This window comes from Crocodylus siamensis, chromosome 5 (assembly GCF_052110815.1).
Source record: "Crocodylus siamensis isolate JL-2025a chromosome 5, ASM5211081v1, whole genome shotgun sequence".
Lineage (NCBI taxonomy): Eukaryota > Metazoa > Chordata > Crocodylia > Crocodylidae > Crocodylus > Crocodylus siamensis.
In genome coordinates this window covers 73,962,198-73,978,070 of record NC_143399.1, presented here as the reverse complement: position 1 = coordinate 73,978,070, position 15,873 = coordinate 73,962,198, and the positions used below count along the sequence as shown (strand labels likewise).

The 15,873-nt window shown below is 38.8% G+C and overlaps 1 protein-coding gene across 11 annotated transcripts in view; it reads right to left on the bottom strand.

The window, feature by feature from the left end:
- The window catches only part of ANKRD26 (ankyrin repeat domain 26), a 126,200-nt gene that overhangs the window by 16,716 nt on the left and 93,611 nt on the right, over window positions 1-15,873 (bottom strand). For 10 of the 11 annotated variants that reach the window (XM_090049086.1, XM_090049088.1, XM_090049089.1 and 7 more), the window contains 6 exons: window positions 13,247-13,372; window positions 11,741-11,853; window positions 10,140-10,281; window positions 6,977-7,267; window positions 5,829-6,064; window positions 4,987-5,233 (listed from right to left, as the gene is read on the bottom strand). In XM_090049086.1, the coding sequence (XP_089905212.1) occupies window positions 4,987-5,233; window positions 5,829-6,064; window positions 6,977-7,267; window positions 10,140-10,281; window positions 11,741-11,853; window positions 13,247-13,372 (1,155 nt within the window). The remainder of the gene's footprint in view (window positions 1-4,986; window positions 5,234-5,828; window positions 6,065-6,976; window positions 7,268-10,139; window positions 10,282-11,740; window positions 11,854-13,246; window positions 13,373-15,873) is intronic. The other variant, XM_090049093.1, reaches the window with a different exon arrangement.

Below are 15,873 nucleotides of genomic sequence, written 5' to 3'. Positions count from 1 at the left end.
TCTTCACTGACTGCCTATCTTGTATGCATACCAGCCCAGCCTCTGGCTTCTTTACCTTTCATTCCATCCAGGAAGAGCACACACCAACAGCAGAGACTTCTTCAGCCTGACAAAGGGTTTTTAAACCCGAAAGCTTACTTAAAAATGTTTTTCCAACTATTTTGTTGATACTGGCTTTAGTTTCCTTTTCTTAATGAGACTGTTTGGATAGCTGTTTAAGCTATTTTAAAAACAAAGGGGAAAAAAACGGAACATGCATAGTATCCTCCAATGTGTGCCATTATTTCCGATACAAAACAGGTAGTTTGGTGAGGTCACAGTGCTTCTGTCCCTATGTTATATGGGAGGTTCTGGTTTCAGTTTATCAGTCCTCAGGATAGGTGCTGATGTGGCTATCTCAACAGGTGGTGATGATAAATTTTTCAGCAGTCTAGGGCCACTCATTTTACTAGTGTTCTTAGTTGTTGAATGTTCATATCTGTTTGAGGTGTTGGAAATTTGGATAATGCTGCCACCCCAGAACCCAGTGTCTTTCTGGACATAAAGACATGAGATCCGGGTGGGGCATCTGTGAAGACGATGACCATTAAGGCCAAGCTGGTATGGTATACTGGTTTTGGCTCATCTGTGCATGGTCAGCCCAAGCATGCTGATGTTCTTCAAGAGTGATCTAGTGCAAGCTCTAGGGTTGCATTCAGACAGTAGCAGGGAGACATCTCTGCTTCATACTAAAGAGAAAGTATAGTTTGGCAACAGTGAATAGTATTCCCTGAAAAATGGTAATGAAGGGTGATCTATCAGTTTCAACTCCACAGTCAATGTCGTCCCCAGGAAGAAACCGGATGGTCTTGTGGTCAGTGCCAGTGCTTTGTCAGAGCTGATATCGGTGATGCTGGCTTACTGAGTGCCACTTCTTTGGCAGAGGACACAAATGCTCAGTTCCTGGCATAAGAACATCTTTTCCTTTCTTTGTCTGAAACCATGCTATTTGGCCTTTACTTTTTACTACTCTCCTGGGGCACAAATGCCTGCTTCACTGATGATGATGTTTGTGCTAAGAACGATGCCAAGGCTGCCGAGTCTGTTGGCATTTTAGCAGTGCCGAACAGGTAACACTGCTAAAATGGTAGCTGGCTTTGGTACTGAGATAAAGGCAGCTGATGCTAAGACAACTACTATAAATATATTTATGGCCAGCTCTAATAATGTTTTCTTTTCTGCTTTTGTTCCTACATCCTAGGTTATAGTGTCTGGGTGAAGGGTACCCAATGAGAATAAGCAAGCCTCTAGACTTCTTGAAGATGGAAATTTCTTCAGCGTCTGAGATGACATGCAGCAATTGTGCAAGTAAGTACAGTTTCAGCTGTGCATGACTAGTTTTTAATCCTCAGTGGGAAGGATTGGCATATCAATCTCTCATCAGGCACGTTGTCCTGTTCCTGACAGAAAATACACTGATTTTACCTATCAACAAGGGGAATGATTCCACTAAAGGTCAGGCAGGCTTAAATCCCCAAAGTATACAAGTCTGCCATGGCAGTTGGCACCTTGCCCAACCACAAGGGTGGGTATCTTTTTGAGGGTAGGGAGTGGGAGGTTGGGGATGGGGGACATAGAAATGAGAGGATGATGAAAAGAGTGAAACAGTATTTCTTAAAACTAATTTTCAAGAGAAAGTAACACGTTCCAACCTGTTGCCACAGGTGACAAGAGAAAATTGCTCAGGGGGCACTTTATACATATGAAGTAAACAACAACCCCCAGCCCCTCCTCCCCCCCAAAATAGGACGTTGCTCCAGAAAAAAAATAACAGAGAAGAGGGAGTCTATTTAGGAAGAATTTGGCCTCCCTAGCTTGAAAACAAGTAAGCTTGAAATATAAAATTAAAAAAAACTCCTCTCTCTCAGAATCCAAACAATCCTTCGTAAATTTGTGAAGAGTACACCGTGCAGCTTATAAAGGCTCTGGCATTGCGATGTCCTCCAGTCATTTCCCTGGGTCTCTTACTGCCCTTCTTCCAGGCATACCTTCCCTAGCATACTTGCCTGGAAGCTGGCCTGTTTACCGCTCACTGGCCCCAAAAGGTCCCATTTTTCCTGCTTCTTCACACCAAGCTGAAAGGCTCTAACTGCCTGCAGACCGTTTACCCTGTTTGCAGCCCGTTTGCTGGCTCCCTGGTTGCTCAGAGAGTCTCCTTTTATACTCTACTGGGCCTGGACTGGCTCCGCCCCCTCATTAGGGCTTCTGTCACTCCAGGCAGCAATTAGCAATCACTCAGCCAGCAATATTCCCAGCTTCTCAGCATGCACACCCCAAACACACACAGCCCACCAAACAAAGGGGAGCTGAACGTGAATCCAGGGCTTTGTGGGACTGGGGAAATTGCACCCATGTGGTGCAGTGGGGCAGGGGAGGGCACCTGATGCAGCAGTGGAGGTGGAGAGGGGAAGTTGTCAGTGTGGTGTATGGCCTGTGGCTCACCCAGCGTGGCCCATATAGCATGCGGCTCCCAATTGTGCAGCCCCTGGGGGCTTAGAAGTTGGACAGCAGTGGCCTAGGGGAATCTGACCACTCAATTCAAGAACCTTTCCCTAGGAAATGAATTATTGTGCTGGTCCACTACAGAAACCTTATTAGCAAATGGTACATACTATTTAATGTTAGGTATTTTAACTGAAGTTGATATATAGTTAATCCACTTTAAGCCATAAATTGAATGAAATGAAATAACCTAACGTAATATTAAATCTACTTTAGAAGGTTTTAAGAATATTTTGATGAAATATACAGTTGATCTGCACATTAAATTGATTTATAACTGATCATATTGAAGTTAATGACAATTTTGAAACCTGTTGCCTATACTGGAAACCCTCGCTATTCAAGGTTCAGCATTCACGGTTTCAAATATTTGCAAATGCTGAACCTGCATTTTAAATACACTTTATACACTTACAGGAGCTCCTTGGGAGCTCTGCGCTTGCTGCCGCTGGGCTCCTGCCGCCACCAGGCTCCTGCCGCCACGCTCCCACCATCACCGCCAGAGCCATGCCCCCTTCCTCCCCCTGCACTGGGGGCACTGCATTTATGAACACAAACAGCATTCATGAACTCAGTGTTTCATTCATGGATTTCGCCATTCACAAGAAATATGAGAACATATCCTCGCAAATGGCAAGGGTCGCCTTTAATCTCTTATACTACTGTGAACATTTACACAGCAGCAGAAGGCACTTGCTTTCTTAATGGATTAAAGGCTGGTAGCTGAAAAGTGGGAAACTATAAGGAGTGTTTTTGGTAGAGAAAATACTCTTAGAAAAATATTCTTAGATCTTAGAGAAAACACTCTAAGACAATATTCTTAGGTCTTAACAGTGAGAGCTGCTGAAAGGTAAATAATAAGACACTTATTAGTTTCTTATATGGCCTCATTTAAGCCAGCCAGGATTTTTTTATGGCATGACAAATAATTGATTTTAATAATTTTTAAATATCTTTTTAAATGAAGAAAGTATTAAAAGATTAGAAAAAGTAAGTGACTGAAGTCAAATCTAGTATCTATTATATAACATTAAGATATTCAGTGCTACTTTGTATCACATCACATCTTGTAAAGATGCACAATGGGGAAGGAAAAGGAAGTCATGTTTCAAAGCAGATTACTGGCAGAGCAGCAAAAAAGAACATGCGCATAGCATAAACACTCACACAAATGTACACACTGTTATGAACTGTGAAAAGACTTATCATTGGTATTCCTCTTTCCTGTATCTTACACATACAAACTACAAAATCTAGTAAGATATACAATATGACTAACCTAAGCTTTCTGTGTTGTTTCTTTCCCTGATTACATCTCTTTAACCTAATTTTCCCTCTTTCCATTTCCACTTTCTTTCCTTTCTGTCTTTTTTGTTTCTTAAAAAAAAGACACTTAACTGACCTGGATACGCTGGCTGTAGCTACTGTGCAGTGGTTACTGTGTATTTATTATTACTTGTATAAACAAGTACTACATAAATATGCAGTAACCTAAGTTACTGAGCAGTAGTGCTGGCAAATGCCTTTTTTGTGATACTACTATGCAGTGGCATTGTATCACAGTTTTTGCCACACAATGCTACTGTACAGTAGTATCGGGCTACTGCACAATCAGCGTCCTCTGTAGGTGCTTCCACTGTATAACTTGATCCACTGCTAAAAAGAGTGTAGATCAAGGAAGCCATTCAATGAAGAATAGTTTTATCTTTTAATTCTGTGCTATATGTATTTTAAAGTAAAAGGAAACCAGGCAATAAAACAGCTTGTATATACATAAGATACTACCAAAGAGCGAGACCAAAGAGACAACTTAAAGGGGTTATTAAAAGAAACAGTCAATATGCACAGTATAAATCTCTCTTTAGTGGTATGCAGTCTGAAGTTTAAAAATTCCATGGCACATTATTCTTTTTTTCAAGGTTCCCAAAAGCTAATATTCATGGGTCAAGCCACATGTGCAATAGCAGTTCTGTGAAGGTACCATGGACTTCTTCTGCAGAATTTCTGCATTCTTCTTTTAAATTAATGCTGATAGCTTTAGGATAATTTTATAATCTTTTCCTCTAAACCCTTAATACAAATTATCTTGGTATAGAAATGCTTAATATACCCCTGTGCTATGAGTTTCCTAATACATATATTCTTTAGAATTTTTTTCTTCAAGTGTCAATTGTTGGATATGTTGTAGCATGTGTGAATGCTTACTTGTAAATACAGTCTTATAACTCACAGTAAGTAGGAGTACTAATTTATTTTTTCTTCCTAAACAAATAATATATATGTGTATTATTTTCTTGATTAGTTATTGAAGCATTTACAGAATTACATTAATAGTATTAGGAAATGTTCACATTTAAAATTAATGTCCCTTAATTACATTAACTAAGACAATGGTGTTATGAAATACCCCAAATAGAGCTAAGAATGACACTTGGAATTGCTCACCTTAGCCAGATAAGCTTCCACTCTGTTTTTTGAAGATAATGCATTCCCAGCTGGATTTATAAAGCTTCCTCCAAGACCAAGACTTCTGTTTAGTGCTAAATTGTTGCCAAGATTTCCAAGCTGAGCTGTATCCAGAACTGGACTTGCAGTCAAACTTCCATTTACAATGCTGTTGGCAATTAAAGATTTGCTCTTGTGACGCTCATGGAGGAGTTTAGCATTGGCCTCTGCTAGCCTGTCATTAGCTCTATAAAAAGTTAAGAAGCATGCAAGCATTTTATGTTAATTATTTTACCACCACAACTGCATTATCTGATCACTGAGGCAATCTATTCTTTTTCAACTAGAATGTGGCTGTTCAAAAATATTTATCCTGATGTCCCAAGTCACAGGCTAGTACTCTAACCATTGGACAATACATCCTTTCAAAGAAGGCTGATCCTGCGAAGTGCTCCGAGATAAACAGCATATCATTACCTTACAAGAGGGAGCTTATTTATTCAGAAGTCAACTTTTACATTCAAATATGGATTTGGGCCTATAATACAAGAAACAATTTCTTTCTTACCATGAACAAAGAAGAAATTACTATATAACAGCCAAAAGATAAAAATTGAAAAAACACACATTATACTCTATAAAAATTAAATATACTTCTGCTACATATAGAATATTAAATCAAGTTATTCATTATTAACGGAAAATGTATTGCTTCTACAAATGTCCAGTCTTTATGCACATCATGTGGTATAGGTCCAGCTATGAGAGGTTTTAGAGATAAATTTAATAATAGGAAAAATTAACAGTTTATCTTTTGGTTTAAAGTAAAGGCTTTGACTTACCTTTCTAATTTACTTGCCAGGGATTTTCTAATTTTTAATTCCTCCACATACAAGTCTTTGTACCTTTCCAGTTCTGTCTGGGTGGACTCCTTTTGAAAAATGCCATCTTGCTGAGTGTTTTTTATTCTAGCAAGTTCAGATTCCAGATCTCTCATTCTGTGCTCCAGTTGGTTTCTCAGAGAAGCATTATTAGTAGTTCTTATTTGTTCTAATGTCTCTTGGGAGGCTGCCTGTGTCTAAAGCAAATCATATTATCTTAAGAAATCGAAAAGCAAAGATGAATTTTCCTCCTTATTAGATTCTCAAACACAACTTAAGTACACCAATTTACTCAGGGAACTATTATTCCTTAGTGCCAACAATAAAGAATGGAGAAATCTAAAATCACCACACAAAAGAAGGACTTCATCTTAGAAAGAAACTCCATTAATAGGTTGCTGTTACATCAAATCTGATACTCAATTGGCAGTCTAACTGCAGCTCCAATCCCAGTGCTGGTGAAAGAATTACAAGTATTTTACGACCTCATGCATATATTTTCAGAAAGTAAATAATTATTGGAAACCAAAAAAGTTACTTTGTTACTTGTGTTATATCAACATTTGGTCTTTAGAATAGACATGGCTTAGGCATATAAAATCATCTGCTATGGAAGGTTTAGGTACCAATGACACTTAGAGCATACATGTATCATTTTGCATCTACTCACAAAGAACAAAAAAAAGCCCTATCCTTTTAAATGTCTTCTAATTTCTTTCTCCTTCTAGGAGCTGATGAATGATAGCCTAAAGAACAGGGAAGGGAAGTTTATTATGCTCTGCAAAATAAATACAGAGAACAAAAAGGTTATTTGCTAAGGTTTTTGGATACTATTCCTCTATGTGGAAGACAGGTTGGAACTCCTCTCCCTGGTAAAACAAAGTCAGTTTAGGATGGGCTTTGTGACTGAATGACCTGCTGGCACTATAGAAAAGGAATCAAAGATTGTGCCCAAATTTTCTTTTCATTGTATTTGTTCTTCTTCATCTCTGTCTCCAGTTCCTCAATTACTATACTAGAAACATGTAAAAAATAACATTTTCCACTATTAAATAAATGTAAAATAAATATAAAGCTTGTACAAAGCATCAAATAGTAAATATATTAACCTGCAAAAATAAATTGACTTCTTCTAGTTTTTGTCTTATTTCTTGTCTGGCTCGTTCTTCAATCTCTCTTTTATAGTGTTCTATTTGACTGTGGTCCATCATATTCGTTTCTACATGGCGTTTGAGGTTAGCAACTTCCTCTTCCAACTGCCATTTATTCTTTTCCAGCTTTTCATGATTCTTATGTAGTATCTTCATAGAAGACAACTGTTCTCGCAAATCATGATTTGCAGATTCTAACTGCGTAGATTTTTTTGACTCTGTTTTCAGCTGCTGGGATAGTTCATCTATCTGCATACATTGAGAAAAACTGAACTTAGTTATCAAACAAAGCTCAAAATCTTCTACTCTGTGAGTTTGTGAAAAATATCAGTCAAAATATTTTACAATCCAGAGTATGTTAAATGAACAAAAACTATTCTAAACATTTTTAAAAGTACATCTGTTAAACAGTTTCTCAGAAGGTGCTTAAGACCACTTCCTTTGTCTTCCACCCTATGCAGTAGTTCACATAAATACTTTAGAACCACCCCTGCAAAAAAACAAAACCCAAAACCCTTAGCTCCCAAATCAAAGGCAGTTTACTCACATACTTGGGCTTTGACTACACCGGTCTCATTATTTACTGGGTCTACTCAAGTGCTCAAAGGTAAGCAAGTACATAACTACAGTTAGGGTCTTATATGTTAAATATCAAAATGCATACATCAATTTAAAAACTGTTAAATAGGATAGTTAGAATATCAAATCTTCACAGGATGCATCTACATGTGAAATCAGCATGAGGCAATAAACACTGTGAAGTTTGCACTGGAGTTTATTGCTCCTGGGTGCAGTGTTTACACACGCACCTGGGACTGCAGCATAGTGAGCCAGGGCAGCACAGCCCTGGCTGGCAGGGAGCCCCAGGGGTCAGCCTGCCAGCCTGGGGCTGCTTCAGCCAGGCTCAATGTGCTGCAGAGGTGTTAGCTGGGGCACGATGCTGCTACAATGCAGGGCTAGCCATCAGGCAGCTCCGCACTGTAGCACACTTGTGCCCCAGTTAGCGTCTACACATGCATTGCAATGGGGTGAGTAACACCACCACAGGATTGTACTTGTATTGGGCACTACTAACCTATGGCAGAGTTAATTAATTTACTCCAGCATAATAGCTCTGCACATTGTAGACAGAGTTGCTTTACTGAGGAACTAATTAGGCAACTCCACAGAAAGCACCTCATGTAGATTCTCCCACTGGCACTTTAATAGAGAAGGAAAAAAAAATCTAAGATATTTTTCTTATAATAATTTAGAAGAAAAAGTCAGATTTTTCATTCTGAAACTAGATTAAAGGTGACTGAAAAAAGGTTTCTATTCTCTGTCACTAATTCATATACTTCTTGTTATACTCATTTAAATTTTTAAAAAAGCCAAGAAATCAGATGAGTATGTAGATGATTGAAAATATTCATAGACAGTCTCAAATATCTAATTCCAGAACTGTACTCATCTTCATAAAATAATTGGAAAGAAAGTAATCTATGTATGAATTCCCCTCCTTTCCACTCAAATATAAGTATTACCACTGTAAAGAAGCCATACAAATATTTTTTTAATTTATAAAAATACACTGATGTGAAGGCACTTAATGCATTGTACAATAATACATGATATAATAATTTACTTACATATATCAAAAACACAGCACATTAGCAACAGAGTTACATTCATTAACATAGGGAGGAAAGTTAGTAGAGAAGGTTCTAGCTAGGAAACAAAAGCAGCACTTCCAAATGCTAGGTAAATGGTGGTGATAAAATACACCCCAGCAGTCTTTCCTGCCCAAGTGCAGGTGGGCTGGACCCAATGATTTTGGAAGGTCCCTTCTAGCCCCTCACATCTATGAAACTATGAAACTTGTAGGAAATGCTTTCAGGTATTTAGCAAGACAGATGTGGACCAAAACACATATCAACCACTGTATTTTCTTGCATATAACATGCATCAAATCAGTTGCTGGAAATTTGACAAGTATGTTTTAAGTGAGGAAATATAGTAATAACAGCTACTATACCAGGAACATTTGCCAAGGGAAAGAGAAAGTAATACTGTACCTACTGCACAGGAGGCAGAACACTGAGCATGTAGGACTCCCTAGCTATGAGCACTTTGTCTTTTCCCCTGAAGAGGCTTGTGCTGGAGAAGCTACAACCAACACAGCAAAAACCTCTGTCCCAGCTCTGGAGCTGAGCCCTAGGTGATGACTCTAGAACTGCTGCTGCCTAGGATCTGGTGCTCAGCTAACCTGACATGTGTTCAGCTTAAAAAGAGAAGAGGGGCTCCGCAGTCTGGCTTAGCACCTGCCTCATCCTTCAGCTACAGTACAGTAGCAGCCACACATTTTGCTCCTATCCTGCTGCAGCTGCCTCTTCCCTGGAAAAATACTGTACTTACCAGTATTTTCAAACAAAGATCTTTTTTGCTTCATTCTGCCTTTTAAAAATAAGGGGTGTAACTTATTTGGGGTTTGCTGTATATGAGAAAATATAGTAAATTCCACATCCAATGGACCACCTTGTCTGCTAACACAAGGGTTGATTGTGGAATCCCTAACAGGTGGACTGTACTGGAGCCCTAATATGTGATGAAACAAGGCAAAAAAATATGGTTTTGAATACAGCCAAGTTTATACAGTAATTAATTTATCAATGCATTATTATTAATCTTGTTGTAGATAAATTAGTCATTTAGCATTCAGTGGAGATACAACTGTCCATGTTAAAAAAATGATTTTTTTTACCCATAATTCTTCTTTGAAGCTGAAAGCTGTACTTACGTAAATCTACATTTCTTATTATTCTTCTACTAGAGTTGCAGAGGTAATATATGGGGAGAATGCAGTATTACGTGCCTTTTTGTCATGCCTCTTCTTCAAAAGAAAGTTATGCTCACAATATATTAGCGACTCAGCAGAGGGACACATCAACTACTTTAAAAGCATCATTATATAATTTTTCTTAAAAGTCATTAGCTTTATGAACAAAGAGATAGTTAGCTGTATTAGTCTGAAGTCAGGCAGAGTGCAAATCTACCATCTATAAGATCAAAAACACACTTAAATATAGCCAGAATTCTAAAAGGGACATATACAGAGTGTCAAATTTCAAGCAACAGAACCTACCTTTGTTTTTAATCTACTAACTTCACCGTCCATTTCAGAATATTTGTTCTTCAATTCTCCTTGGAAACTAAACTGCAACTCACTTTCTCTACTCTCATATTCTTTTAATTTCTTCTTAGCTGTTTTTAGAAGTTTCTTGATTCTGCATAGCAAATACAATGGACAGACAAATAAAACCCATCGTCTCCATAACTGCCCATTAGGTATTTTAAGACTATTATCAAATCTCCACTCAATTTTCTCTTCTCCAGACTAGATAACCCTGGTTCTTTCACCCTTTCTTCAACACTGTGTACCCCAGATCGCTAATAATTGTGTTGCTCTCCGATGGATTCTTTCTAATCTAGCCATGTTCTTCTTGAAATGTAGGGTCCAAAGCTACACACAATACTCCATGTGAGGCCTCACCAGGACTGAACAGAGAGGAAGAATCACTTTCTTTGATTTGCAAGAGACACTACTGTTAATACAATCCAGTACAGTGTTGGCCTTTTTGCAACAAGAACAGTATTGGTTCCTTTTCATCTTATAGTCTACTGTAACTTCCAGGTCCTTCTCTGCAGTACTGCAACCTAACTAACCATTTTGCAGTCTGCATCTGTGCATGCAATTATTGAGTCCCAAATGCAGGACTCTGTACTTGTCCCTGCTGAATTTCATCTGATTGAGTGTGGACTATTTCTCCATTTAATCCAGCTCATTCTGGATCACAACCCTACCCTCCTCCAGACTTCCTGCAACTCCATCCAACTTGGTATCATCCATAAATTTGCTAAGCATGCACCCAATCTCATCATCCAGATCATTAATAAAGATATTAAACAATACTGGATGTCTACATGTGCAGGCATAGGGAGTAAGGTGCCCTGTCTTTCCCCATCAGAGAAAACTGCACAGCACAACAGATCAGTCCAATGTATTTTGCACTGTTCCGTAATTGGGTTACTCAGCTGCGTAAGTGAACATTTATTCGTATGCCACACATCCTCAGATACATTTCTCATGTTCTTTTGGGAAGGTAGAACGAAGAAAAAAAGATTTTTCTGGAATCCTACCTTCCACAGCCTGGGCTCACCACATATGCTGGCCACATAGAGGAGGGACAGAGTCCGTTCCTCAGAGTCATTTACCTTCTTGCTACAGGTCTACAGCTAGACATTCAACCTTTCCAGTCAGTGCCAAATTGCCGGCAACTTTTGGCTGCTTGGAGGCTGAGAGGGGGTTAAACCTCTACCCATGGACCTGCTGCAAAAGGGTGGTGACAGTGAAAAGTCAACCTTCTATGTGGCCAAGAGCCCAGCAGCCAGCTCCCAGTAGCCATTACAACATCTCCATGCTTCCATTCCTGTACAGAAATCAGTTTCCTTGCGTAAGACATGTACCTGATTTTGGAGGACTAATTTTCAGGCATGTTATGCATGTGGCATACGAATAAATACAGTATAAAGATATGCTATTATGTAAGTGATTGTTACGATTTAACGGTTGAGCATGAACAGCATGTACATAGTAATATACAAATTTTTAAAGTTAAAATGAAGCTAATTGGACCAAATTTTAGGTCATTCTTAAAACTTGTAAAAGTGATCAGAGATCCCTACCCATAACACTCTTTTTGCAGGTCACCATTTCTTTTCATCTCTTGATCCAGTCGGGCTTCCACCGATCGTTTTGTCTCTAACAGCTTCTTCGCTTTTTTCTTTTCACTCTCAAGCTTTCAAACAGAAAAATACATACATATTCCTACATATATCATGTAACGACAGTTTACATTTACCATTTGTGGATATAAAGGAAGCGGAATCTTACATTCCTGACAAACATATTGGAACGCAATTTAAAATGGTGATGTTTTGCATTAAGCTATGTTAAATACACATTCACACGCAGGAGAGAGAGACAGGTAATATTCAATGTTGCTAAGGTTAAGGTTATTAATTATTCTTAATATTAAGGCTATGAATTCACTGTTCATTAAGTAATGAAGTCTTGGTGCCCACACTGTGATTGGGGATCTCCACATACATACAAAGACCACCAGTGCATTTCCAACAGGATCTCCATTACTTCTAGAGGCAGAAAGCAAACTGGTATGTTCATATCTAAAAATGTACTTTGGTTGGCGCTCCTTTTGTCTGGACTGAAATAAGCATGCATCCTTCTTTTTGTTCCTTGAGGTAGGACCCATTAACATGTTGGGATTTTGACACTGCAGTGGCATACTTATCATAGACCCTAATCAAAAATTTCACTAAGTTATCTAAAAATAATATTAACTGACAAACTATAAAAAATTCTGAATCATCTGTCCCAAATCCCAGTGTGGAGTGGGGGTTCCAGGAGAAGACGGATCTTCATAGTTCCCTGTTTTAGGAAACATGTAAAAAAGTTGTCATTTTATGCTTAAATCCCTTGCATCATGGGATTCAGTTAACTAATGACCTCAGGAAAATCAGAGAAGGAATAATCATGTGACTGGCAATACTTTAAGCTCTCTTCTTTCAAACATATCATCTTAACATAGGGAGGGACGTCCAACTTCTGAGTATCTGGGGAACACATGCCCCCTGGCCCACATTATATGTGGGGCCCTATGCAGCACCAGTGTCCCATGTGCCCCCCTTATACCACCCCACTGTGCAAGCAGCCGCTCTCCCTCCCTTACACTCTGAGGAGAGGGAACGAGGGAGAGCAGAGCACTCTGGGAAACAGGGAGTCTGAGATTTGTTTCAAGCCAGAATATTTTTATAAACCTTCTACCGTTTTTGTAGCCCTTCAGGGGTATGCGTGTCTTTCCCCTTGATACCTGTAGAGTTACAAGCGTTTGTAGTGACAGTATGGTAACATCTATCGATCTAAAGTGAAATAGGACTTGGATCTATGACTCTTACTGTCTACCATATCATGTATACAACTCCCTGGGAGAAGCACATCCCCTTTCACATTGAGGTGACCTCAAAGCTTTGGGGTATAGCTTTCCCAATCATAAGTTATCTTGAGCATGAATTTCAAATGATACCTAGAAATTTGACAAAACATACTAATAGCTACTTGAAAAGTAGACTGAACTTAAAATTGACAACTGTTTCCATTTTTTCTTGACTTACCTGCTCCAATATCTCAGCCTTTTCCTGAGATAGTCGAACTCCAAGTCTGGATCTTGATTGAAGTTCCTCCTCCCACATGTTACGTGTATCTTGTGCTGTCATTGAAAGCATGTTTTGCTTTTGGACCTACCGAAGTAGTATTAGCAGAAGAAAAACAACAGAAAGCAATTTGAAAATTTTTATTTAATAAATTTTAGCAGCTTTATCTTATTATGTGGCATCAGATATGAAGGCTCCTAATCATCAATATTTTCTGGTACTAGATAGAGAAATGTCATCTTGTACAGATTACCTTCCAAGAGAAAACCAACCAACTCTATATCTAATGTAAGGCATGCATTGATTATTACGAACACTGATCATCAGGAACAGAAACCCCTGTTTGCTGAATCAGGTATATTTCATTATTATATACAGATTATCTGGGAGACTGTATCAGAGTTAAACTTATAAAAATCTTCCTTACACATATGAAGTTGTTGGAGATTTCACTGAATGCATAAATAAGGCTTCTATCTTCTGTTAAGAAACTTCTTGTCTTGTAGCCTTCTATAACAATTCCTAACTCTCTCAGAGACAGAAAACTTCGTAACTATCTTCTACAGATTCCCTCAAAGACAGATTGCAATTTTCCAAATTATGCCCTTTTCTCCCCACCAGACACTTGAGTATCAAGAAATATGAAAACTATACCCTGTGATCTACAGAAAACTGTGTTAACTCTTAGAACAAAGATTTAGATTGCTGATTCTTTGGGGGAGAAACTAGTTTTAAGACACTGCAGGACATCTTTTAAAAGAGCATTAGCAAATATGCTCATAAAATTGCTAAATGAAAATTCACATTTTTAGGGGGCGAGGGGTCATAAAACAAATCAACAATCTTTATTTGATATCCTGGTGATGTGGCCATCAGCATGTACCAAGCGGCAATACTAAAAAGATGAGTTCAGGAACCAGTGATAAATTTCACTTCCATATGTTAACAGATTTGCAAACACATGGAATATCACAGATCCTTTTATGAGGAAATGGTGTAAATTTTTGTAGTACACAAATTGAAGGGTGTACTTTACTGGATACAAATAATTTGATGTGCAACTACCACAGTAAATAAAAAGAATAGCTAGGAATTAATATTGAATTTTAAAATTTTTCTCAAGTGATTGGAGCAATGGTTACTTGAAGAAAGTCAAAAGAAAGAACTATTCTGTATAGAAAGCATTTCCTAAGTGATTGTGTCCATAATATTGGAAAAGAAAAGTGTCAATCTTTAGAGAAAGATGACTTTATCTTAATTTCTATACAGAGCATTTTGTTCATTGGCAACTATACCGAACATAAGCCAAAGTCCACAAAAATAAACATGTTACTTAAACAGGAAACAAGTGACCGCAGAAGAAAATGTAGCTTTTAAATAAGTGACACCTGCAAATTCAAAGTATCACAAAGGATTCTGCAAATGACACCACAGGATCCAACACTGCCATTTATTGTACCCTGCTAAGAAATCAAGACAAAAGTAAAATCAGCCTTTGCGTATTGGAAAATCCTGCCTACTAACTCCATACAAGCACGATTTTTTCTAAAGCTGCACTATTCCTTCATTAAGTATGAATTCAAACCTTTAGAAAACTTCTAAAATAAAGCATAAATGAAGGATGTTATCGGGTGCTTCTTAGTTTTAAAAACTGAAAAACTGGAATATAATACAAAGTAAACAATTCAATTCAGGTTTCTGCTTGTCATTTAGCATTAGAATACAGGAGAAATGCTTAGCAACAATATCCAAAAGAATGTCCATTAGTTACCATGTTGCAAATATGCTTTGAAATTATACATAGTTTATATATATGTGAATGTTTGAGATGTAGTCTGATTTAAATCTTGAACACCAACTAAACAATAAGGCTAGGGACAGACATTCATAAAGCCTGAGCTTGAATTGGTTCAGTCTTTGCAGGTTAGTCTAACCTGGCTAGGCTGAACTGGTTTGAAACCAGACAGACATTCTCTCTGAATGGAAGAAGTTGAGGCACATGCCTGGAGTGGCTCAAGCTAAAAGCTGGGGAGGGCACTAGAGGCGCCCTCCCTTCCCTTCTGCAGGGAGCTGACCGAGGTGGGGCGTGGCCAGGCCCCCCGCAGGACTCTCATTAGAGAGGTCGGCCTGCACGGTCCCACTGCTGGCTCAAGGGGCAGGAGTGTTGCCAGACCCCAGGCCCGGGTTAAAACTCTGAGGCAAGAGGGGTGGGGTGCAGCGAATGCATCTGTTGATGATACGGAAGTTTTCAATCTCCCTCCCTGCTTTGTCATACTGTCTGCAGCAAAGGGACAGGCAAGCAAGCCAGCTGAGAGCTGATAGTGATAACAGTCTTTATCACCTGATTAACAAAACAAATGCCTCTCTCCATTACTTCAAACTTCTTAAACAGCTTACTGGCTGACCTGTTGATTCGCTCCAAACAGCCCTAAGCCCTCACTGTTCTGTCTGCCGGCCCTAGTGAAATTGGAGAGAGATACACACAGACACCTCTCTGCCTAAGTTAGCCTACCACATGCCTAGGATCCATGTTGTGGGAGATGGGAGGGAGGGAAGGATTTCCTGCTTGAGCAGCGATGGGGGGTGGG